General features: G+C 44.4%; 1 protein-coding gene across 5 annotated transcripts in view; it reads left to right on the plus strand.

Annotated features, from left to right (window-relative positions):
• Positions 1-23,769, plus strand: part of FBXW11 (F-box and WD repeat domain containing 11) — a 75,834-nt gene that overhangs the window by 11,401 nt on the left and 40,664 nt on the right. The window contains exon 1 of one of the 5 annotated variants that reach the window (XM_035562859.2): positions 5,165-5,266. The exons of the other annotated variants lie outside the window; for them this stretch is intronic. Coding sequence (XP_035418752.1) covers positions 5,216-5,266 — 51 coding nt within the window. The 5' untranslated portion in view covers positions 5,165-5,215. Of the gene's footprint in view, positions 1-5,164; positions 5,267-23,769 lie in introns of those variants that run through there. 5 annotated transcript variants of the gene reach the window in all.

Genomic DNA, 23,769 nt, shown 5'->3' on the forward strand with positions numbered 1-23,769 from the left:
CTTCCAAATCAGACACTCAAGTCTGGACGTGAGATTGCATTTTGTCTGTGGAAAAGGTAGTGATGCGATGCCACCACTTCCAGCTTGTATGGAGCATGTGAACACACCCATCTCTCAAGGGACATCTTGGTTTTGAAATGAAAATAAGAGTACGAAGTACTACTATTGGTCTGATACCAGTTGTTTTGTTTCAGAGTACCCCAGCAAAGATACCAAACGTGCCAAAATGTGCGGCACAGTGAATGTGGTACCATGCCAAGCCAGGCTGTCGCTTGTGGAACATGCTTATTCGTGTTACGTGCATGCCCCCACACTTTATTTCCGATCAGATATTCACAATTACAAGTATACTTTGACACTTTTCATTTTCTACGTCTTGCAAATACTCGGAGTACTTGTTCCAATATCTAGTTGTTTCAGCACTGTTCTGCTTACAGATGTTTTGAATGAATTGCGTAAGGTAACGACACCAGGTAAGAGCTAGAGGATGTCCCAGCTAGCAAAAGGGGCCGGGGCTTGCTGAGTAGTTGGCAACTGTTCCTTGCTGAGTGTAAAATAATGCTGAAGGCCTTTGAACAGTGTTACTGCTTTATATTTTTTCTTATCGTGCTTAATGCAGATTTTTGAGAAACTAAGATCTGGGCTTGATACTAAATTTGACTTGGGAGCCTAAAGCTTTCATAAAATGTCCTGACTGTCCGTAAGTCGAGCACCGCTTGTGGGAATGCCCCTCTTTGCAGCACTAGGTCTGAGCTACCAGTGGATGCGTCACTTCCAGACACAGAACGTTTTAAGTAACAGCGGTTACCCCATGCGTTTATCAGTCGTGAGGGCTAATGGAAATAAAAAAGCATCAGTTCCGTTGGTCCGGGCCTACATCAAAGTACACCACACAGCCCATTACAAATGTAGAGTTGCACGTGAGTTTCTGACAACTAAAAGCGTGAAGAGAATTCAGAGTGAAGGTTTAAGTTTTTTGGTTGTACCTGACTCTGCCAGTCTGAATCTATTCATAGCTCTACGGAAATCGTAGAATAGAATTGTTAAGGTTGGAAAAGACCTCCAAGAAATGCAGAACACGAGCTAAACTTCCTGAGGAGCTGCTTTGTTTTCACAAGGAAGTTGGGAAAAGCACTTCAGAATTTGGGAACTTGAATGATTTGTTAGGTACTTATGCTCAATTTTGATCGTGTAATAAACTGCGTAAGAAAGAAAACAGTGGCAGGGGGAGTGAATGCATATGGTTAGCAATGCTTCTTGAAAAAGGAAGTTTATTAGACAATTCATTTGTTTTTCTGTATTTCTCTTCAAAATTCAAAAATACCTCCCTTCCCCCTTCTCTTTTTAACTGTCTAGAAGCTTTTTCAAAAGCAGGGATATTTTAACCTTAAGAACAGAATCTCAAAATCTGTAAATGTCCCACAATACGTTTTGAATCCTTAAATTATCTTATATAAATGAAATGAATGTAATTTTGGTGGAAATGTTTGAGGTCAGAATTCTAATACTTTATAAAAGGTCTACTAAGAAGGCCTAGTGGTGCTGATGCTTTCTGAACTATGACACCACAGCATTTCCATCACTGGTTGTAAAGTGTGTGTTAGTTCCACCAGGAGCACAGGCTCTAGTCCATATGCATTTCTTGCGCTAACTTGGTATAAAATTGTGAATATTTCTGTTTGGATGTGAATTCTAATTTTAAATGCACTGAAACCAAAGGTTTCTGGACATTTTACAGTGCTTTAACAAAATGGTGCTCTGCACCTGTGCGAAGTCCCAAGTGAACAGAAACTTTATATTGTTCAGGGGCTGTTGAATTCTTTAACCTTTATCCTAAAAAGTTATTACCTACAAATTTGATTTATCAGAAGAACATTGCTGCATGCTTTACTGTTCATATAAGAAGTTCTTAGCATCTAGCCTGAAAGACTTAAAAGCATATTCCTTTTTTTAACTGATAAGACTTAAAATTTTGCGTGGAATGCAAATTCAAACCTTTGCATACTTTTTTTTTTGAATTTGTGACTTAAGATTGAAACCTAAATCTTGAAATGTCGTTCCTGAGGCTGGCCTACCAAAGCGTTAAGGTATTACCTTTTTTTGAACATAAGGTATCCAGAAGGTGAGAACAATGGTTTCTCTTTGTATTTATTGTTTCAGCATCATTTGCTCCTTGCTGCGGCGCTGGAGAGCCCCTCTTGCATCCATTTGTTGCTCCTCTCTGAGTATTGCCTTCAGAGGAGCACAGCAGCCTTGATGTGTCACCTAAAACTCTGCAGTGAGAATTAGCTTTAAAACTTGAGGTTTGGCCTTATCTTAACCTCCAAGGTTTTGTTGTCTGCTAGTGCGACTGACGCTGGTTTAAATGTACACTGAATGTTATGCCCACCAGCCAGTGAAAACACCCACGTGCTTTGTGCACGGACATGAAATTCATTCAGTATTGCACCTTTTTTTTAAACAAACAAACAAAAAACCCTTTCAGTAAGATATTCCATACTTCTGACCTCAGCCACAGAGATTTGTGGAGCAGGAGTTGGCTTCCTAAAGTTTGGTCTTTTTTTTTTTTTTGGCCATTTTGTTTTTTGTCCTGGATGACTTAGATGTCTTTCCACTCCATTTTTGTCTGCGGTGTTCTGGGGACTGGCACCACCATCTCTAGGACCAGTACTTTGTGCAGTGAGTTTTACGCACTTTTCCCAGTTTTTATTGAATTGTGCTGCAGCTCCCTGGGATCCTGATGAAAGGCAAGTGGAAAGTGAGGGTATAAGTTCAGGTCCTTGTTATTCACAAATTAAAAGTCTTAATACGCTGCTGTGGTTTTATTTATAACCAGCAGCTCATACGCAGACAGGGTCAAGAAATAACATGCCAGTGAAGCGCACAAATATTTGCACATTCCTGTTCTAGTGTGAAGTAGAATGCAATATTTAATTTGTAGGATTGTGCAATAGCATTGCTGCAGTTAAGTGTCCAGTGGTTTTTATAAATCCTTTCATTCAGGGTTTCGTAATGCCGTGGAGAGGTTTTTGTGTGGCTTAAGCTTGGCATGGAAATGGCCTCCTTGTCTAATGTGTTTTGAACTAAATTAAAAAGTTATTCTCAAGTTACCCACATTTCTCTTAAGTTCTTCAGCTTGCTTAGCAAAAGTAATTCCTAAAGGCAAGCACAGTCTGATGGCCTAAACCAGCGATTTTTAGCTTGTGATTTGTGGGCTCCTGAAGTCCACTGGAGGGCTGACAGGGTACCTGGGAAGTCTGCACGTGTAGGTTGATCACACGCGGTTTTGTACACCGGACTTGGAGATGTTAGGAGAGAACATTGTTGTGAGTCGTGGTCAATGACTTTTAACTAAGTGACGTGAGCAGAATTAAAATTTTTACTGGGCCTCTGTATTTAAAAATTCAAAAACTTATTTAGGCTTTAATAAATGCACTGAGCATTGATGGTTCAGTGCTGCTGAAACGCCATCGAGATACTGTGCCAAATAGGATCAACTAATGACACAGATCAAAAAGGAAGTTTTCTGTACCTGTATGCACTTTTCAGGTAGAACTGTAAGGTCTGATTAAGGTCCGACATCTTCAATATCGTAATAGATTTGAACGGTACATCCCCTGTCCTTAAACATACTCTTTTTTTTTTGACGATCTTCTTGAAATTGAGATAGTTTCCCTAGTATCACTGGCTGACTGTCCAAAACAGGTCTGGGACCTGAATTTCAGTTGTTTGTATGAGGGCATGTCATCTTACTGCAAACTGATCATAGACCTACCGGATTAATCGGTAGCTAACCGGAAAATCATGTTTCTTTAAGCTTTAAAGAATCTTTTAATAATCTAAAACTCACCTATTTTGATATTGAAGGAAAAGACCGTACAATATAGCATTAACAATTTTATTTTTACCTGCTGGGATCATTCTTGTCTTGTTTTTGCTTTAATCTCTCTTAAGCACAGGGACGAAAGTCTTACCCTTCCTTGTGTTTTATTCATTAGATATGAAACGAAAATTTAAATAAAGGTTTTATCTCCTCAGTTGCTCTGGGTTCCCTCCTTCCCTTCCCTGCTGGCACAACAAGGGTCTCCCCAAGTCTTCACCGGGGGTGTTCTGCTTCAGCTGTGACCTGTGGGATTGTCTTGTAATGATTTGGTCTTTCTTACAACTAAATTGGAAGCCCATGTGAAAAATACCGAGAGCCAAATTTTGGAGCCGGGTTTGTGAGCTGCCTGATGGTAATTGAATCCTTTTCTCTAGCTTTCTCTGGTGGTTGTGCAGTTACTATTGTACCCTTAAAAGGAACTGTGAAATAATATCACTGAGCTGGAAAAGGGCTGCAGAGTCTGTCTGCAGTGAACTTCTCCAACTTAAGCAATGAAACAACACTTCCAAACTTTTCCTCGCTTGTAGTGTCAGCAGCGTGGAATCGGGTCGTGAAGCCTGGTTCTTTTGGGCTTGGGTGGTGGTATGAGTGATAAACGTTTGTAGGGCGTAATTTGGCTTACAGGATACATGTAACTGATAATACCCCCATAACCCACTAAAGCAGCAGGACACTATGTCTTAAGTAAGCAGAACTTGGTCTTGCAACCGAAACATAGCCAGGTGGCATTCCTCTTCTAAAGCACATGCTTTGGTTGTGTCAGTGCCCCGATACATGGACCGTGACCTCAGGAGTTAACGTAGGCTCTGCTGTCAGAACAAATAAGCACAAATTGTTTGGGGAAGATGAGACGGGGTGGGGTGCCAAGCCTTAATTCCCCCAAATCCCCAGGACCATGCTCTGGGGACTTGCCCCTGCCCTTAACCTGCATTGTTGGGCTTTTGGCCCCGTGCTGCCGCACCTCCCATCCTGCTATGGGGTTGTCACTGCCACCCTGCACTGAAGCCTGCAGGCTGCAAACGAGGGAAATGAGCTCGTTATCCTTGGTAGGACAGAGGAACGAGGGAAATGAGCTCGTTATCCTTGGTAGGACAGAGCGACGGCTCGCTTTCTACAAAGGATCTTCAGTCGTTATTTTACCCTTGGCCACTAACCTCGTGCGTAATGTAGAAATGCCATAGATAAGTACCCACGTTAACGTACTAATGAGTTGCCTGCCTTGAGTGATTTGTTGTGGCATCTAACTGCTTCTTCTCTTCCTTCCTTTTTGTCACCCTGCAGTGTTCTGTGCCAAGGTCTTTGTGGCTAGGCTGCTCCAACCTGGTAGAGAGCATGTGCGCACTGAGATGCCTGCAGAGCATGCCCAGTGTCAGATGTCTCCAGGTGCCTTTCTTCTTTCTTGTTGTAAATGTTATGCGTATGCTGTTGAACATTGTTAAACTCTCAGGACTCTGTTTAATCAAATTGTTAAGTCTGCTAAATGTTTTTTGTGCATCCTTTGCTGAAACCTTCTACTTAACTGCATTGTAGGAGTGCACCTTAAGAGGGCTTTCTGTACAGTAGGTTCTCTGCGGGAGGGGGAGAGCTTTTGTGTTTTATTGCCTGTTTACTGAAGTTGTGATATAAGTAGCATAGTTGTGCATGTTGCCTGCTATGTTTTGCTTTCTTGTTTAATTTAAAAAAAAATATGCAATGAGCTTTGCCATTTCTCTTAAATTGCAATGAACTGCATAGCCTGTAATATTTTTGTGATTTAATGTAGAAAGGATAAGCTTTTTACTTTCTACCAAGTATGATCCTGGTTACAGCCTTACATTTAGTCGTTGCGCAGGCCTGAATGCAGAGTAGTTAGCCCGGAGTCGGGGAGCCTTTTGGGTTAACAGAGTAACTCAGCCTCTTAACTGCTAAGAAGGGAAGAGCAAGGGATGGGGGTCACTCCGCACAGAAGATCACTAAATCAAGCTCTGTTGTTTTGCTGCTAGTAAACAGTTAAAGCTGGTCCTGCGTAATTTATAGATGGGGGATTTGCTTGTGTTTCTTTACAGGTGTGGGAGGGATTGAAAAAAGATAAATAATGAAAAGGAGATTTTGATACCAGTGAAGTTCTCACCTCCCAGGATGTTTACCTTGGAAAGTAAATGTATAGTTACTCTGTGGCACTTCCTGAAGTGTTTCTGAATGTAAAGTTTTTAGCAGAACATAATTATTATTTAATATTAGTATCTTTTCGAACACGATAGCATTACTCAGTGGTTCAGTCTTTCATGTGTACAAAACAAATGCTTAAGTTTTCATTCACAAAGCAATTTCTTTTAAGCAAATTGAGTTTTGTTTGCAGCCAGTACATTTAAGTTCAGACACTGGATAACATGAATGTCTTGCCTTAGAGATTAACTGTGTGTTTAAAAACCTCTCCTCTTGCATGCAAAATGTTCTGGCAAATTTACATTTCAAATTGAAGTTTCAGATTTTCTGTTAAAATACAACCGTTTTCTGTTTGACTGCTTTGTTTTCAATTTTGAAATACTATTTTGCAGGGAAAAAAAACGTCCAAGATAAATGTATGGGTGGTTAATAGAACCTTATAGAAATTGGCGCTGCATCATGGGCAAATCATGGATATCACAAGTCATGACTGTGCAAGTCACGGAGGTTTGGTGCCTGTCTTGGGAATATTTGCAAGCTAGCTCTAGTATGAGACCTTTCTGCTCTCTTTCCCCGATCCTCAACACTCACCCTCTCGTTGGAAAAGTAAAATAAAACTTTCAGGAATGGGAATTGCTTTTTTCTTGTGGTACCTGACCTGTCCATGGCCGAAGAGCATCTCAGAGCTGTGCAGCAGGCGCTCGGAGCTGAGGTGGCCGGTGGTGCTGGGGGGCCCCGAAGCCTTTCCAGCCCTTCCCAGTTTGTCGCTTACTCCTAGCTGTGTCGAGCGGTCGGAGGACAGCTTCAGGTTAGGGGCAGTTGTGGCGTCAGTAACGGTCTCAGAAGCGGTGCCTGTCCGCCCTGGTTTGGTGGCTGCACGGAGGCCGGTCGGCCTGCGCGGCCCTCCCCAGCCCGGGCAGGGGAGCTGGAAGGGCTCGGTAATAGTGTTCACCTGAATTAACGGTAAACCTCTTTAGTATGGATGGTTTTTTTCCTCTTAAAGCATCTGTTGGCAGGTGCGTGGTAGTTTACCACATACCACACTTCTGGAGACCTGCTACCACCCAGCAGCGGCATCATTAAAAACCGTGGCTAACGAAGCTGTCAGGTCAGGATGTGTCACTTGGAAAACTTTGTCAAAGGTGTGTTGTTTTCAGGAGTTGTTGCAGACCTGCCAGCTGTAATGCCAGTCATCTGAGACAGACCAGTTAGTTTGTGCAGGCCTCCTGCTCCGTGTGCCTGGAGGAATATAACGTTCCCAGCATGTTTTAAACTAGATTAGTAGCAGTTTGTGTGGCTAACAAATTCTAGTACTAAATTACATCCCAGCAAGTGTAAGCGCGTTGTTGAAGCTGGTGGGATTGCTTTGAGGCTGGCCGGGTGCATGGAGAGCAGCTGTTTTGTGTGCCCGGCCCGTTCCCCTCGTGCCTTCCTGCTGGCCGGGCCCTGTGCCGAGAGGTGGAGAGGGAAGGCACAGAGGGTTTGGGTTTTAATTGTGTTCCGAAGTAGAGGTCTTGTGTGTGTGTGGAGAAGTTTGATTTTTGTTTTGTGTGTAGAACTTCAACCTGGAGTAAGAGTTTTTGAATCTCTTAGAAGCATCTGTGAGAGATATTTTAAGAAAAAAAAAGTTCTCCTTTCAGGCGTGTGACTCAGTGATGTCCCAAGGGGAACTTGGAAGTGAAAGTGGCACCAGCTGTCTTTCCCCATTTTTTATTTTGGCACTGTGACTTGCCCTTTGTTGTTTTTTAAGCTGTGAGCCCGTGTTTAGAAACAGGTAGGGCGCATATACCAGGAGGTGTGCGATCATTCAGGTCGAGCAATGCTGATGAGCAAGCTTAAGGAGGGAAATAGAGAAGCCCTTCAGTGATAGGAAGAAGTTTTTTGGGTGTTGTATCACCTGTCCGTACGTGTTGTGTGTGGAGAGCAGTTAGTGATGACCAGAACGAGGAGGGAGCCCTAGCCTGAACTCTGGAGCCTCTGCAGAATGCCTTCAGGATGCTCTGCCCAGTCCCAGCTCTTGCCAGAACATGGGGGCTCCGAGAGTGCTTGGTCTGTCCGCTACCTGGACGAAGGCAGCAGAGGTTAGGTTTACCCCTGCCTTTTCACAGTACTGTCAGCAGTCATGAAACCCAACTGGGCTCTTCTGAAATTAAGCTGTAACATTTAAGCAGAGATCCCCTGATGCCAGTGGATTGGATGGCAGCATTACAGTTCTTTACAATTAGTTTCATAGAATAGAATGGCTTGGGTTGGGAGGGACCTTAAAGATCACCCAGTTCCAACCCCCTGCCATAGGCAGGATGCCACCCACCAGATCAGGTTGCTCAGGGCCTTGTCCAACCTGGCCTTGAACACCTCCAGGGATGGGGCTTCCATCTCCGGGCAGCCTGTTCCAGTGTCTCACCACCCTCTGAGTGAATAATTTCCTCCTAACCTCTAATCTAAATCTCCCCTCTCTTTGTTTAAAACCATTCCTCTTTGTCCTGTCAATACCTGACAGAGCAAAAGGTTGACCTCCATCTTTCTTATAAGCCCCCTTTAAGTTTTGAAAAGCCACAGTGAGGTCTCCCTGAAGCCTGCTCTTCTCCAGGCTGAACAGCCCCAGCTCTCTCCTCCTTTCTTCACAGCAGAGCTGCTCCAGCCTCTGATCACCTTTGTGGCCTCCACTGGACCCGCTCAGACAGCCCCACGTCCTTGTGCTGGGGGCCCCAAAGAAAGAGCCCCCAGGATACAGTCGTATTTTGTATTCTCTGCTTATCTCATGCAGTGAAATACCTGCTTTGTTTCTACAGTTTTCTGGACACATTTTTCCCCTCTGTTTTCTGTTAGCTGTTAGTGAATGGAGAGAGAGACGTAACTAAATAAAAAATAATACCTGTTGTGGTATTGAAGTTTGCTTTCATTCTTACTTTCATCATAATGAATATTGTTTGGAAATAGTCCTTGACACTTACTGTCACTTGTTATTGTTGTATTAAAAAGTGTATATTAAACGCCAGTTAATAATGATTGAAATTACTATAGATTCAGAGGGCTTGTTTTTAACTACTTAATTATCTTTAATATCGTTTTTGTACCAGGAGCTTAGCATTATGAACACACTTGGATTCAAATAGCTGCTGTTTTCATCCTTTCTTTGATATGGATTTGACTGCACGATTAAAGCATCCCGCTCTCTCATTTAGGTGTTGGTAACTTGTATTTAGAGAAACTGGTTCTGTTACCAGTTGTGTAATGCAACCCTGAGCATCCATCGCCTCCTGTAGCTTCATCCTCATGAAGCTTTGCAGTGGCCTTGAAAATGCTGTGCCATGCTAATGTGGGAAGCAGCTCCAGCAGCGCTGTCACGCAGAGAGGCGCCCGGTGTTCCGAGCTCTGCAAGTAAACATCCCCAGCCTAAATTGAAGACTAATCATAAGACAAGAGAAGATAAGTACTCAAATGGCTCTCTTTGAATTGTTGCATAATGTAGGATGTGATGAAATCAGGCTTGGGGAATAAATTATTAGGTAGATGTAACAAAATTTATCTAGTAACCAAATACTGCTCAACCAACTGCTTTCTCCTCCTATTTGGTTACACCTCTTTTGTTGCTTTTTTGAAGTGACCGTAGTATATCTCTTCTAAAACTGGGCTCAGATTCCTCCTGCGTCTCTTATTTACTCACAACCCCCAATGTGTTTTTTCTACACCTTTTCATTTATTGTTCATAAATCGTTCAGCCTTCAGTATGCAGTGTCCTGCTCTTCCCTTTTTGTTACAGAATCGTCTAGGTTGGAAGAGACCTCCAAGATCACCTGGTCCAACCTCTGACCTAACACTACCAAGTCCTCCACTAAACCATATCACTAAGCCCTACATCTAAACGTCTTTTAAAGACCTCCAGGGATGTTCCCGCGAGGTGTACGTAGGTGGAAGCATTAAGAGAGCACACCTCGCTACAGGAGTGATGGACTTCCAGAGCTCACCGCGTGCTCCCAGGGCCTGTGAGAGCCTTCTGTGCTGTGCCTGCCCCTTCTGGCCCTGTGCACAGTGCCGTGCCCAGCTGTGATGTTCCCCTTCTCTGCGGTTTCCTTCTCCCATCGTGTGTCCTGACGGTGGGCAAGCAGTAGGAAGGTGACATTGACTGAGTTCTTGCCAGCGTTGTCCCTGCTTATAGATTAAGACGGGAGTGTATTGATTTACTCTCCATAACTGGAAGCTGTCTTCACAAAAACATGGTCTTAAAAGCCTTTTGAAGTGGCCAATTCATAATTTATTACTGTTTAGAATTTGCAAGTGGAACTGTGGAGCATTAGGTTTTAACATTTATTTCACAGTTGTATTCCCTGCAAAGGAAATTATTTTTTAGCAGTAAAGCATCTCAGTGCCATCGCAGCTGAGCTAGGGCACAAAGAAAGTTTAATTTATTGATCGGATGCAATTCAGCATTAGCTTGCTGAAGCTTCTGCTTGTTATTCTTTACTAATTCTGAATTTCTGTTGGTTGATGTTTCTATTCAGATAAGGCAGAAGTACAAAACTGCAAAGCATAACTGGAAGAAATTGTATTTGAAAACTAAATTCTGATTTATTGTTGTGAAAACTTCAGCATCTTTTTTATAGCTGTACTGACTTTTTTCAAAGTACAAATTCAGATACAGACATGAAGCCGTATTCCTAAAATCATGCCGAGCGCAGTAGATGCGTTCTACTAAAACCTTTTCCTACAGTGCATGAAATCACAAATTGGAAAGTGATTAAGAGCCTGTCAGTGCGGAGTCTGCATCCTTCTGAAAATGTTATTCTTCTACGCAGCTGTTAAAGGGAGTTGGAGTAGCCAGACAACTGCTTTCCTTCGTCTGTTCGGTTCGAAATCATTTACAAATACTTCTTTGACATGTCTTCTGGTATTTTGCCTCAAAACAGTGGGACTGTTAGCATTCCCTTTTGGAAGCAGTCCAACAGGTCCATTAAAAAAGAGAAGCGTATTGAATTCCTTTTTTTTGAAGGACCAGAGCGTTCTCTCCAATATCTGGAATACTCGTGCCTGTCCCTCTGCGTTAAACAGACTTCTTTCTGAGACAGAAAGCTGTAAAACGAAGGATTGCATTTGTAGAAGCGATTGCAGATATCAGCACGGGATGCCTTCTTGTGCAGTGAGGTGCCCTGAGTTGTGAAGTCTGTAGGTCTGGTGTAAAAACATTCACTTTTCTCCCCGTTACTCAGGAGCGGTACTGCCCGGCAGAGGTGTTCTTGTGCTTGAAGCTGGCGGCTCTAAATATTGGTATCAATCTGGATTGTCTTCAGCAGTTTCTCATGTTGTCTTTTTTTTTTTTTTTTTTTCCAGTTCTTAGTATCTGTTACAGACCCTGGGGGCTGGTCTCGGTTTGGTGTTAGCCACATGTGCTGCGACTGCGAGGTTCTGGCAGAGGGTGGCGTTGCCTTGTGCCCACTGCGGTGCCCGGCCGTGCTGGCGGCCCCGCTGCGCCGTGCCCTGGTGTGGCCGGGCTGTTCTGGTATGGGGTCCCCAAAAGTGGGCCTGGGGCTTTGGGTGTGGTCTCACCAACGGGATAAGTCTGTGTAAAAGGCAGAGATTGGGGGGATTCGAGGAGAGGTTTATTATCTGAAGGGAGGTGTTGGGATAAGCACTTCCCATTCCTTGTGCATCTGAGTGCTCCAGTTTTACGACTACTTATTGAGGAAGCCTGCTTTTCCGCGGGGGCTCGGAGAGACCTTCTCTTTATTGGGTCAACTCTTAGTGTGTGTTTTTAAGCAGAAGAGTGGTTACTTGCCAGATTACCGTAAGCATTATCCAATGACCTGGTGTGGAGCTACGAACCAGAGCTCGTCCTCTGCGGCCTCCCTGAGGGAGGCACAGCGTTTCCTGGTGTCGCAGGGCTGGCGTACGGACCAGGGATCTGTAAGCTGGGGTCCCACATCTCCCCCGCCTTGAAATGTCGCTGCCACATGCAGCTTCAGAAGCGTTTTCATGGCACAGCAGGCACCTAGTGTGACACTGGGGCTCAGCCACTTGTGGCTGAGCTCTGCCGAGTGGGTCCTGTTGTGCTCATCCTGCTTGGCAGCAGCGGTGCCTGCAGGCGGGAGGCGTGGGGCACGTTGGGCTCTCGGAGCTCTGCCGCCTGCCCAGCCCCCAGCTCCCTTGTTTGCTTTCTTCCAAATACATGAGAGGGCTTTTTTTTTATTGTTTCCAGCCCTTTTTAGAGCGTGCTAAGGGTCGTACTCTTCATCTGTGAGCTCCAGGCTTGCTTGAACAGCAGAGCGAGTCCTTCAGGAGCCTGTGTTGCTTTCTAAACAGCTTTTGGAGTTACTGTACCTATGGCTCTTTAATTGGTGGGCAGTTCTCTCATCTTTGGTTTCTTTTCAGGAGCTGTCAGTGTTCCAAAATTAGTCATCTTAATCCATAATTTTTATGATAGAAAACTGATGGAGATCAGAAGCAAGCGGTAGTTCTTCGACTCCCTGTTGTGCTCTCAGTAAGCTGCAGTCTGCTGCAGAAGAGACCTGTAAATGTAGGGAAAATCATGTGAGCTTGGAGATCCAGTCCTTATTCACTTGCTAACGTACCTTTTGCTAGTGTTTCTCCGTTGTACTGTTTGGAGATGCCTATCTTCTCAGACTGGGAAGGATGTGTCCCTAAGGAGGCAAGCACATTTCTCAGCCATGGATTCATGCATCAACACGAGATGCTAGACCTTGCTTCAGCAAATCCCAAGCCACAGCTTATCTGTGCAACAGATAAGCATCATTTCTAGCATAAATTTATGTTCCGCAGAAAAGCTAACACAGTCACAGTAAGCCTGATACACTTCACAAGGAGTGGGCCTGAGCTGTTATTCCTGATAGCTCGTACGTTGCATCTGCAGGAGGACTGCATCTTGGAGCGGAGGGATGGAGTTAGCCCCACCTTGATGTGCAGGCTTTCTCAGCCTCCTTTGGAAAGGACGTGGGTGTTTTTGCTGTCTGCCCCTGTTATGGTGCAAAGAAATTTGCTAAGTAAACTGCCTTGCTCTTCAGCCTGCCTTCTAATAATGCCATGCTTAAGCTGGGAGAGAGCGAAATCTTTCTTAAGAAGGGGAAGAGGAAACGCAAGGCAGTCAGTTCCAGGTATCTTTGATGCAGTCCTCTTCCTTGGAGATATTTGCTCTATCACGCTTCAAAGAATTTTCAAGGAAACAGGGCAAAACATGCAAATATTTCTTGCTAAGGTGACAATTAAATTCATGCAGGAACTTCACACAACACTGGCAGACTTCTTGTCAGAGGCGTCACAGGCAGGAGGATCAGATCCCTTGCTCGTGGAGAGCTGAGCAGCAGGCTTGATACAGTATTAGTAATGATTTTACAGGTATAAATAGTACTAGTCTTGATGAGACTGGTCATTGTAAGGACGTTCATTCATTCTTTCAGTGTTAGCAGGCAGGACATCACCAGGATTTTCTTGGTCTCCTTCATTTTTGTCTGACAAGTTGGTCTGGAGGTCTTCAAGGCTTGGCACAAGAGAGTTCTCGCATGCATGGTGTGGGTTTTATGATTCTTTGAATTGGTGATAGCATCTAAATAAACCAAAGGAGGTGTCAAAGTCAAGGATTTGATGGCTGCCTACAAACCCCATAACAGGGCTGAGCAAATCTTACAATACCCAGCTGGCAGCTACGGAAGATGTGGTGTAGCAGAGAACGAAGGAACTAAAACCAAAACCTTTTACTGCTTTGCATAATATTTCTGTGGCAGAATAGTCGTGTTTGCAAGCCTCCACTATGAAAAGGCACAACTTTGTGGCCCAGAATGGTCTCTTGCTGCTTTGGACAAGGTGGTTTTAACAAAAACTTCAGAAGTTTTTGTTGACTCTCTTGCCCTAGAGAAATATTGGTGGTTTTAATCCCACTTTTTCACTAACTTTGTAAGTACTGAACTCTGTTCGATGGCATTGGGCTGGCACTTAGAGATTTTTACCTGTTGAAGCTGAACACTTTGCTTTTGAATTCTTAAATGCTTTTAACGTTCTTCAAGTTGAAGAACTTTATGATACATACTTTATGATACAATTATTAAGCCAAAATCTGGCTTAATAATTTAGCCAGGGATGGTCTGAACTACACTTACTGAATAAACCTGTTTTATTGGCATCTCTTCCACTCATTTTTTTAAATAACTTCGAAATATTTACTATAAAGTATATGGATGCAAACATCCTTTGTGTCTGTGGACACTTCAGCTGTTCTACTAGAGACTTGCAATTGAAAAATTCTTGTCAAGAAACCTGCTTGTTGTAACTGATAAATGGTGAATATCACGGCACCAAATGTACTAGGGGCCAGCATTCAAAGAGGAGTTTAAATTTAACACAGGATATATGAAAAGATCTAAGTATTAAAAAAAAAAAAAACACAAAACAACTAATGAATGACAGTGGGATTTAAAATTCTCTCCTTATATGATATTCCATAGCTCGTAGTTAAATGTCCTGTTCGAAAAATGACTTGAACAAGGGTTTAGTGAAGGTATCTTTAGAATAGTGCACGTGATTGCAGAATTTGAATGCACGCAGGGACTTGCTTTGGAAAATCACAGTCCTTCTGTCTGTTAAGCTTTTGAAGATATTTGAACTAGAGGATTTATTCAAGACATAATACCAAAAAATATTTGCTATAATCTTACAGTAATCCAAGTACACCTAGGCTCAGTTTGTTAGAGCAAATGTGGACTGAAAGTCTTGAGCATATATACAAGTGTGTGTTCGGAGAGAAACAGTGAGGACTGGGCCAAATACCTTCAAATTCAGTGTCTAAATAGTAAAAATGCAGGATGCCTGGTGCTCATAAGTGCCTGTAGATACACTTTACGTTAACCTGAAGTATCTATTAAATTCTCCATAAGCCGTGTTAACCTCAAAGTTATCCTTCAGTGCAGCGAGCTGGAAGCAAAAGCCCTTTCAGGTTCCAGACCAGGAGGTGAAATCCATAGCTGGCACTTTGCATGGTGCTCTCTTTTTGCTCAGAAGTAAAAGAAGCGTCGAGCAGTTTTCCTACAGAAGTGACATCGAACCCAAATGTCTTCAGCAAGTAAGGAGATGATTGCTGGCCCGCCGCAGCAGTCACAGCTTTGCCTCCCAGGCTTCGTTGCACAACGTGTTGGTTTCGGCTGCGACGCTGCCGCTTCGCTCTGCTGCCCGTTGCAACAGCTCACCTCGCAGTTACGGCGGTGCGCAGGGTGTGCTGTAACGTAAAGTGAATCACTGATGTGATGGATTAAAAATAATCCTCCCAAAAGGGGAACCTGGGACGTTGGGCAACTCTTCTCCCCGCTCTCAAATCCTTTTCTGTAGAGTCTTAGTGATAGGCTTTTTCTCTTAATGAACTGTAACTTGCAGTTGCAGGGAGAAGTGGTGCTGGCCTTCAGAGGTCAGGAGCATTACACATCCATTATGTAAATCATGTGAAACCTAAATTAGGCAATTGCACATTCCTTTTAATACCTAGATAAAATCATCACTTGAATGTAGGGTGTCTGGCTAACCCCAGACAAGGCTGAGTGGATACTTGCAAAAAAAATAATTTGAGTATTCTTTTTTTAATCTCCTTTATTACTTGAAGGCTTCTTTCTTTAGCCGAAGTTAGTCTGCAGCCTGTCCTTAATAGAAGGTTTTCTCAAGGCTTTTGGTTGCTTGTATTACAAGTGATTACAAAAACACATTGAAATGGGGAATAAGCAAAAAATTGTGTTTCAGACGCTTAGTGATTAGGATTTCATGGATTGATTATTGCTTCATTAGTTGCCAAATCTGAAATTCACTGCCATGCATCTTTGGAGGAAAAAAATGGACTTTTTATTGAATATTTAATTCTGGTGGCTTCTTTTTCTATAGTTTTTCTGTGTGCAAATTTGTTTCCTCCCACCCTTCTATTTTGCAAAAGACAACTATCTGAGGATACTGAAGATGTGTATTCTGTGATTTTATTGTTTCAGGCTCCTCAGTGTTTTTCAGTAAACTAACTTCTACAAAAGAAATAATAATATTGAAATCTCTTCAAAATGTGGTTGAAGTTCTTCTAATGACAGTGAATTTGGGGCTGTGGACTTGTAGTGGTTTGGAGTTGCTTATTTTTAAATTATTCTTCAGCTCCGTGTGCTTCAGCATGCAGCGTGTGTCACTCAGCCTGTTTCTGTGGGCTGGAAGCGGGTGTCCATGGCTCGTGTGCCTCCTTCCAGCTTGTTTTCAGTGAGGGCTGACGGGTTGCAGAGAACTTCTCCGGATCTTAGGGAAAGAAAAGGTTATGAGCATCAACCAGTGCCTGTATTCAGTGGTGCTGGGCATGGAAGAAGAATGGATCGGGTTTTTAAGAATGACTTACTGATCTGCATCTTTTTAACCAACTAAGTTCTTTCTGATGCCCCTTAATGTCCAGTTCTTGGTACCGCAGCTTAGGCACCTTCGTGCTGGGAGTCGTCTTCGTCTGCTGTCTGGCGCGGTGAGGTAACTAAATTTGGACAGAGCTGCTTTCACATGGAACCAGCAGCAGAAATCCGAGCCTAAATTCCCTCTGGGAATCTAGGAATAACCCTAGAAGTATTTTAACTTTGCACCGGGCAGCCAAGTTACAAATATATTTAATCTTAACAGAGGCTAATTTATTTTCGATGAATCTGAAGCCATCTAATGATGCCCCGATTACCAGCTTCATCTGAAATGTGCTCCCGAGATGCTCCTCATCCTACCATTAATCTGAAAAAACTTTTAATCGGGGTAGTTGTGTTAGGGGATGGTGTGGTGTGTGCTTTGCCGTGTTCACCCCCGAGTGCGTTGTGGAGCAGGGTGGCTGGGGCTTGGCCTCCCCTGCCCAGGGATGTCCACGTGGTGCTGATGCTCTCTCAGACCTGGTTTGTAGGGGCTGCGGGCTGGCCCCGAGTTCCGTACTTAGCTTGTGGCGCTCCTGGGGAAGCGGTGTGCTGCGGGGACGGAGTCAGCTGCTGCCTGAGTGCCCAACGCAGCCCTTCCCAGGCTCTGGTGGGCTCGTTCGAGCAGGCTCCTAAATGGCGTGTTCCCCTTCTACAGGTTGTGCCGTGGGAATAGATGAGTGGATCTTGGGGGGTTTCTTTGCCTCTGCTCTGGAAGGGAGAAAAGGCACGGTGGGCTGAAGCCAGTGTTTTCTTGTCGAGTTTCCATTTGTGATGGTTTTGTTGTAGTTTTTAATAGGAAATAACAGCTTTACATAGGGCATAGAAGCTAGGGGACTCTTCTGCAAGTATTGAGACGGTTTCTCAGACAGTAAATGCTACTTACTGTTTGATTATACAAAAAAAGTAAGTTTGACTTATCTAATCCTCCTAAATGCCTAACAAACCACAATTATTTGGGGTCAGTTGCATAGATGCAAGTGGTCTGAATAAATGTGTAGTGTGGGACTAGTGCCCGTGCTGCAGTGGAAGCTCAGAAAACATGTTGCATTTCTTCGGGAGTTTGAGCAAGTTCCTTTAGAGATGACACGAGGCAAAGTTTCCCTCGAGTCCTAATCGTGTGGAAGGAAAACTGACTTGGTGCTGCAGTAGGATTCGAAGTGCAATGGGCTCTAGTTCTGGAGCTTAGTGGTGGTCTGTGGGGAGAAATGAGTCTGATGAGCCACGAGCAATATTGTTAGGGCAAAACCAGTCGTAGTGTTCTAGATGAGAGCTTGAGATGACTTCAAAATGAAAAAAGAGGGTGAAAAAAAGAGAAAAGAAATCAGTGTCTTGCCCCTAGCGTGTGTACCTTTGTACAGCTAGTTAGTCATAGCCGTATTTCTAATGTTTCTGAAGTGAACGTTTCACCGTTAAAATGAGTATGTGCAGCTGGAATGAATTTCTTTTGGAGTACTCATAGTCTAGAGCTGCATAGGTTAATCCAGCAATCGTTGGGACTTGAGTAGTAGGAATGGCAGCAATGCCGATGATAAGCCCGGTGACTGCTTTGAGGCACTATTCAGGCACTGAGGTCTCTGCCCAGGGCAGCAGTGTGGCTCGCTGATGTGCCGCACGCACGCCGTGCCTGCCAAAGGGCCGTCCGGTCACGGGCATGGACCCCGACAGCCGAAACACATGTGGCGCTTGAATCTGAACGTCTGATTAAACCCAAACCTCAGCCGGGCTGGCAGTCCAGCTGGTTAGAAAATAAAGCTCATTTCCAACCAAAGGGCGAGCGCGATGGGCACACGGCGAGGTGAAGCTGCCGAGGTGAGGGGAACACGTGGAAGGCACCACGTTGCCTGCCCTCATGCCTCACTGCCAGCAGCTGGCTTCATCGCCGCCTCGGCCCTGCAGCTCCCAGCTGGAGCTAGGTGAGCCTCAGCATAGCCCCCAGGCGTTGCCTGTCTGGGTTTCAAACCATTTTCTGTTTTTTTAGTACACTGATTCCGTGTGAAACTGCTCCATCCTGCTCTGAAGGCAGGCGTAGAGGAAGCGATCGACATTTATACTCGGTGAGGGCTCAACACCTTTGCCCGCAGAGAAGGGCTCTCACGCCGTATGAGTTTTGCGGCCTTGGTGGCCGGGCACTCAGCGTGGTGAGGACTGCCTGATCCCATCGCTAAATTACCCAGTTCCCTGCTCCTTGTCCCCGTAAGTCCAGCGCGTTGAGGCGGGATGGGTACGGGCAGGTTTTGGTCACTGACTCCTGACACCCAGAAAATGAAGAGCGTAGGGTGCGTTAGGAACGGTTGTGCAAGGAGTGGTTCAGACGCAGCCCCGCGGTACCTGCTGAGGTAAGCCCTCCCCTAAGAAGTACAAAGCTATTTCATATTTAAATAAAAGCTGGGGATGGACAACTTAAATTGTCTGCCAGATCAAAAGCATCCTCCCTGTCTAATTTTAGAATTTCCACCTGCTGTTGCAAACCCTGCATGTCTCTCGGGAATGCAGTAATTGTTTTTTCTTGTAACATCCATTCCCTGAGTGAAAATGCACGCACGCTGGAAAACAGCTGGTAATTTGAACAAGAGGAGCAGTTTTCTTGTTACAACCTAAACTGACTGCTAATTCAATCAGTAAACCACGTTTTTATATTAACCTTTATGAAAACCTGTATTACACTCTTCCTGAAGTCTTAAAAGGCAGCGGAGTGGTTTGCCTTTACAGTTCTTCAGCGGTTGTGCCTTGTGGGTTGGGGTGCGAGTTGCCAAATGAGCGGCTCTGTGGGACAGCTCCAGACCCCGCTGCCTGCCCGTGGAAAGGACGCGGCATCCCCAGGAGTTTGGGGATCGCCCCAGAGCCCTTGTTTAGTGTTTTGTGGGGTTGGATCCGAATAGTTATTCTGAACTTCTGCTTGTTTCAATGGAATTTAGTTTTGAAAACAAGTGATGTAGCTTAGTCCTCGGTGGACCCAGCCCACGTTGACTTCTGAAATTAACTTCATGTTAGGCCAGAGGTGCTAAATATTAAGAGCTATGTATTTTGTGACGATGAGCAGATAAATTTTGCAGAGAGGGAAGACAAAAAGGCTGATGCTTTAGAAACAGTTAAGTAGTGGTGCCAATTGCCAGTCATCAGAGCATTCATGATCAAATGGGATAACCTGTTTGACATGTGTAGTGTTTAATACCCGTTTCTCTCCTTTTAAGCCTGCAAAATAACTGTTCTAGAGCATTTAAATGAATAACAACTTGAGATTTTCTGAGCAGAGACAGGAGCAGGTGATTGCTGGGCACTGGGGGCTCTTCCAGACCAGGGCAGTACTTCCAAAAACCAAGGCCCCTGTGAGGTGTGAACATGGCTATGTAAAAGCATCAGGTATCTGTTAAAAATGTCGTTCCTGCAACCTGTGGTCAAGCTAGTGTTTGTTTTTAGATGGTTATCCAGTTTGTGTTTGAAGTGTCTCTGGTACCGAATCTTCCTGCACGCTTTCTGGTGGTTAGTCAGAGGCTAAGTAAAACCGGCGCTTTATTTTCAGTCCGAGGGTTTTCTGCTAATTTTGCCTTCAGCTGTTAGATCTTGGTAGACTCTCTTAGTATTTCAAGTATATTTTTGGTTGGACTTCTAGCAATAACTACACTAAAATAAACCTGGCAACTAGGAGACCAGCTAGCTAGGTAAGAACTGAAGGGTACTGAGCTCGATTTCTGCGGGTACCCAATGCTTACATAAACAGTTTAATTTAAGCTGAAACAAGCAATTGTTAATGCAGATGCCGAATATAGATATGGCCATATTCAGCTGAATTAACTTTTAATTCAGTCAAAACCCTTCAAGTTGAACTCCATGAACCTTAGAGCTTTGTCTTTGAAGTGCTTTATAGTGATGGTGGCCAGCGGACTAAGACTTTTCTCTACCATCAGATACTTTCAGAAACTTTATTTGGGAAATTATTTGGACAAGGGCTCCATTTTCTACTTTTTTTCTTAAGGGACTATTTTCATAAAGGTATGGCTTTATTATCTCACTAAATTAAAAGTAATATATTTATATTTATATCCTGTTACAGACTTAGCAGAGAAACGTGGTACGGAACCGCTCATCGAGGTTAAACCTGTAGCTGGGGTACGTTGGTGCTGGTGCCCTCTCCTCTTTGAACCTAGCATTTTCATTGCCCCGATCTGAGTAACTGCCCTAACATTTTCTGCTTACTTTGTGGATACAGGAATCTTTTTTCATCCTTTCTCCCTATGTAGCCCATGGCTATGTTTGCAGGGAATTTTTTGAGGGTATGAGTCCTTGCAGTTGTTAGGATAAGCACATTTCTTCCATGGCCACCTATTTCTGACCTGCAATTTGGAACCACCATTGCATTCGTGCATTTCTCTGCAGAAGAGTATCTGCAGATTTGCAGGGATGTGATAAGAGATTTTGTCCTTGATACTGGTTCACATTTTGTGTGGTTTAGATCAGCGGTTCCCCGGCTTCGTTTAGTGTTTGTGCTACAGGATGTTTTACTGAGAGTCTCTTAATAGTTAAAAGAAGAAAAAATGTTCCTATCCCTGATCAAGTATCAAGATGTTGTTAATAACCGCTGTTTAACAGGTTCCTGGATTAGGAAATAGTGACCATGACTTCCCAAGGAGGGATTGCGTGCATTTAAAGCACTTTAGACCATATGGGGATTTCTGGCTATATTAAAAGCAAGAAGCCACGAGAGGCACATACTCATCGCATTCAGATGGTAAAGATGGTTCCCTGGTTTTCTGCCTAATCCCCTCCCCGGCGTGGTCCAGTTGTCACATCGGATGGTGGATTCCTCTCCTCCTCTGGGAGATGTGTAATTAGTACCTTCGGCAGCGCAGCCCTGCTGCTGGCAGAGCTGGTTTCAGCAGGCAGCCTGAGCCTACAGACACCAGCCGAACCTTCTGTGCTTCCAGATATCCAAGTATGTACCTCTTACGTTTCTTCAGCTTCTGTAAAGGCAACTGTAGGCATGATTTGCTAAAGGAAATCAGAGCCCGTTTAGCTGGAGCTGTTTTGATCAGCTTTGTTCGTCTTGTGATTTTAACTGCTGGTTCCTGATTATCTTTTCCAGTGAGTGGTAACTTGGTAAAAAAAAAAAATGAGATTTTTAAAGACTTAGCTTAGACTTGAGCTCAGATTATAAATACTGGTGTAACCTGGGGGGTGGGGAATGAAACCTCTTGCAGTCTTTCTATCACTTTCCATTTCCTTATGGCTGAAAACATAACACTTGAAGGTGGCTTTTCCTTTTTCGGTGTAGCCCAGCTACTGTCTTGTTTGTCCAAAGCTGCGAGTCCATCCTTCGGTAGGCAAGATTTTCTTGCTGAAGAGTCTTAGCAGTGTTATCTGCCTTACTAGGTACTACTCCGGCTAATTGTGTCTTGTCCCAGTTCCCAGGATTACTGCCATCACTTCTGTAATTGCTCTGTCGATACTAGAACTAAAACTGGGTTAAAGAACAAAGCTGCGCCGTGCTGCTGCTGTTCGGAGTCAACTAAGTGTCTGAAGGCACTCCCATCTCCAGGAGCGTGGTGCGAACCCAAGCTCCAGCTGTCTGTAGCTAACACAAGTCTGGCAGAAATCTGGGCAGGCAGCGCAGGCTGGTTAGGTTTCTTCAGGAGAACACGCAAGATGCGGCTTTTTTCCTGTATTTCATGAGTGAGAGCTCCTTGCAGGCTGGGTGCCGTTCGTCTACAGCACACCTTCGGTGCTTGTGCACCTAGCGTCATGCAGCCGTACATCTGCGGAACTGGCAGCCTGGAAAGGCAACAGGGTTTGAGTTGCTGACAGATATCCCAGGATCTCAACTGACACTGGTTTAGGAAGTTTTATAATATATGATTGTTTTTATTTTGGAAGCTTGGTGGAATCAGTCATCCTGAGGAAACGAGCTTGGTGTAACTGCTGCTCCTCGATCCCTCTTTCTCCCCACGTAACTTGTGAACCTGCTGGCCATGTCCACCTGCATCTCACAGAAGGGTGGAAATCCCAAGGATGTGAGGTGTTGTGGAGCAGGAAGGCTAAAGGAAGGTCGAAGTTCTCGCAGAGCTGGAGGAAGACCATAGGCTGCACGTCTTCAGGAAACGGGCTTTTAAAACGCTGCGGCTTGCAGAGTAATTCCTGAACTTGACTTCCATTGCTGGCTTTACTGTTGGTGAAAATGGAGACGGGCTGCTCTTGGTGTACCTTTATTCAGCTGAGTATAACCATGGGGCAGTGGCGACATTTCTGTGCTGAGACCCACTGTTAGCGCATTGCTGCTGCTGCCTTTCCTGGTAGGGGATGGAGAGTGCTTATTCCAGGCTGACTAATTAAGGAATGACAGCTGGCTTGAAATATCATTCTACTTTTGCAAGAGCTATGAGTAACTTAACAAGAATTTCTGGGGAAGAAAAATGAACTTACAAGCAGGCTTAATTGACAATATTTAGAAGCTGAGCTTCCATTGTGAGAAGCTCTTATGGCCGTGGGGACCTGCCCGTTTGTCTGAGCCCGCGAGCGCAGGGCAGCCCTGGGCTGGGAGCTCACTGTTTGCACTGGTCTCGATGCTGTGGAGCAGCAGGGAGGAAAATGGGGTGCAGTCAGCATTAAAGCCACCTTACAGCTGCTCAGGAAGGCTGTGGAGGCAGCAGGCATGGTCGCTGCGTGTCGAGGGGTAAAGAGCAAGGCACAGGTAGAGAGCAGGGAGCGGTGTAATGAGGAGAGCTGGGCTTGTCGATGCCTGCCTCCCTCTTGCCTCATAGCTGGAGGCCTTCCCAAGCGAGGACCAGTGACACCAGCTGTTAGGGATTTTGAAATTCTTCTTCTGACAAGTGCTGGGGATGTACAAGGCAGATTAGAGTTGTCTGATTGCTTCTTCCAGGCAACAGGACAGCATCCACCTGGTCATCTTTTGTTCTTATTGTATCATCTTTTATTCTTATTATAAGCTCTGCTCTAGCTTTGTTGTGTGCTCCCAGAAGGAAAGGCATCGCATTGAGGATGCTCTTCTTAGGCTCCATCCCACAAAAAGTTATCTCTGAGATGTTTCCCCATGGAGAAGCAGAAGAACACAACAGCAGCATCTCACCATGACCTACCAAAGGAAAGATAGGTTGATGTCATGTGGGATTTCTGCTGAATGCACAGCCCCAAGCCATGCATGTTAATGGGAAATGTTAAGGGTTGATACTCTCAATGAGATTTCCTATTCTTAGCTGCTAGGTAGCGTTAGCTCATAGGACCAGTGCATATTTTTATCAACTTCAGCAGTAGAAGCAGTTGCGATGTTCCTTACTCGTTTAAGCACGTACTAACTGAAAGCATTGTTAACAACGTACAGGAACTTCCACG

The sequence above is a fragment of the Cygnus atratus genome, chromosome 14, assembly GCF_013377495.2.
Source record: "Cygnus atratus isolate AKBS03 ecotype Queensland, Australia chromosome 14, CAtr_DNAZoo_HiC_assembly, whole genome shotgun sequence".
NCBI classification, from domain to species: domain Eukaryota; kingdom Metazoa; phylum Chordata; class Aves; order Anseriformes; family Anatidae; genus Cygnus; species Cygnus atratus.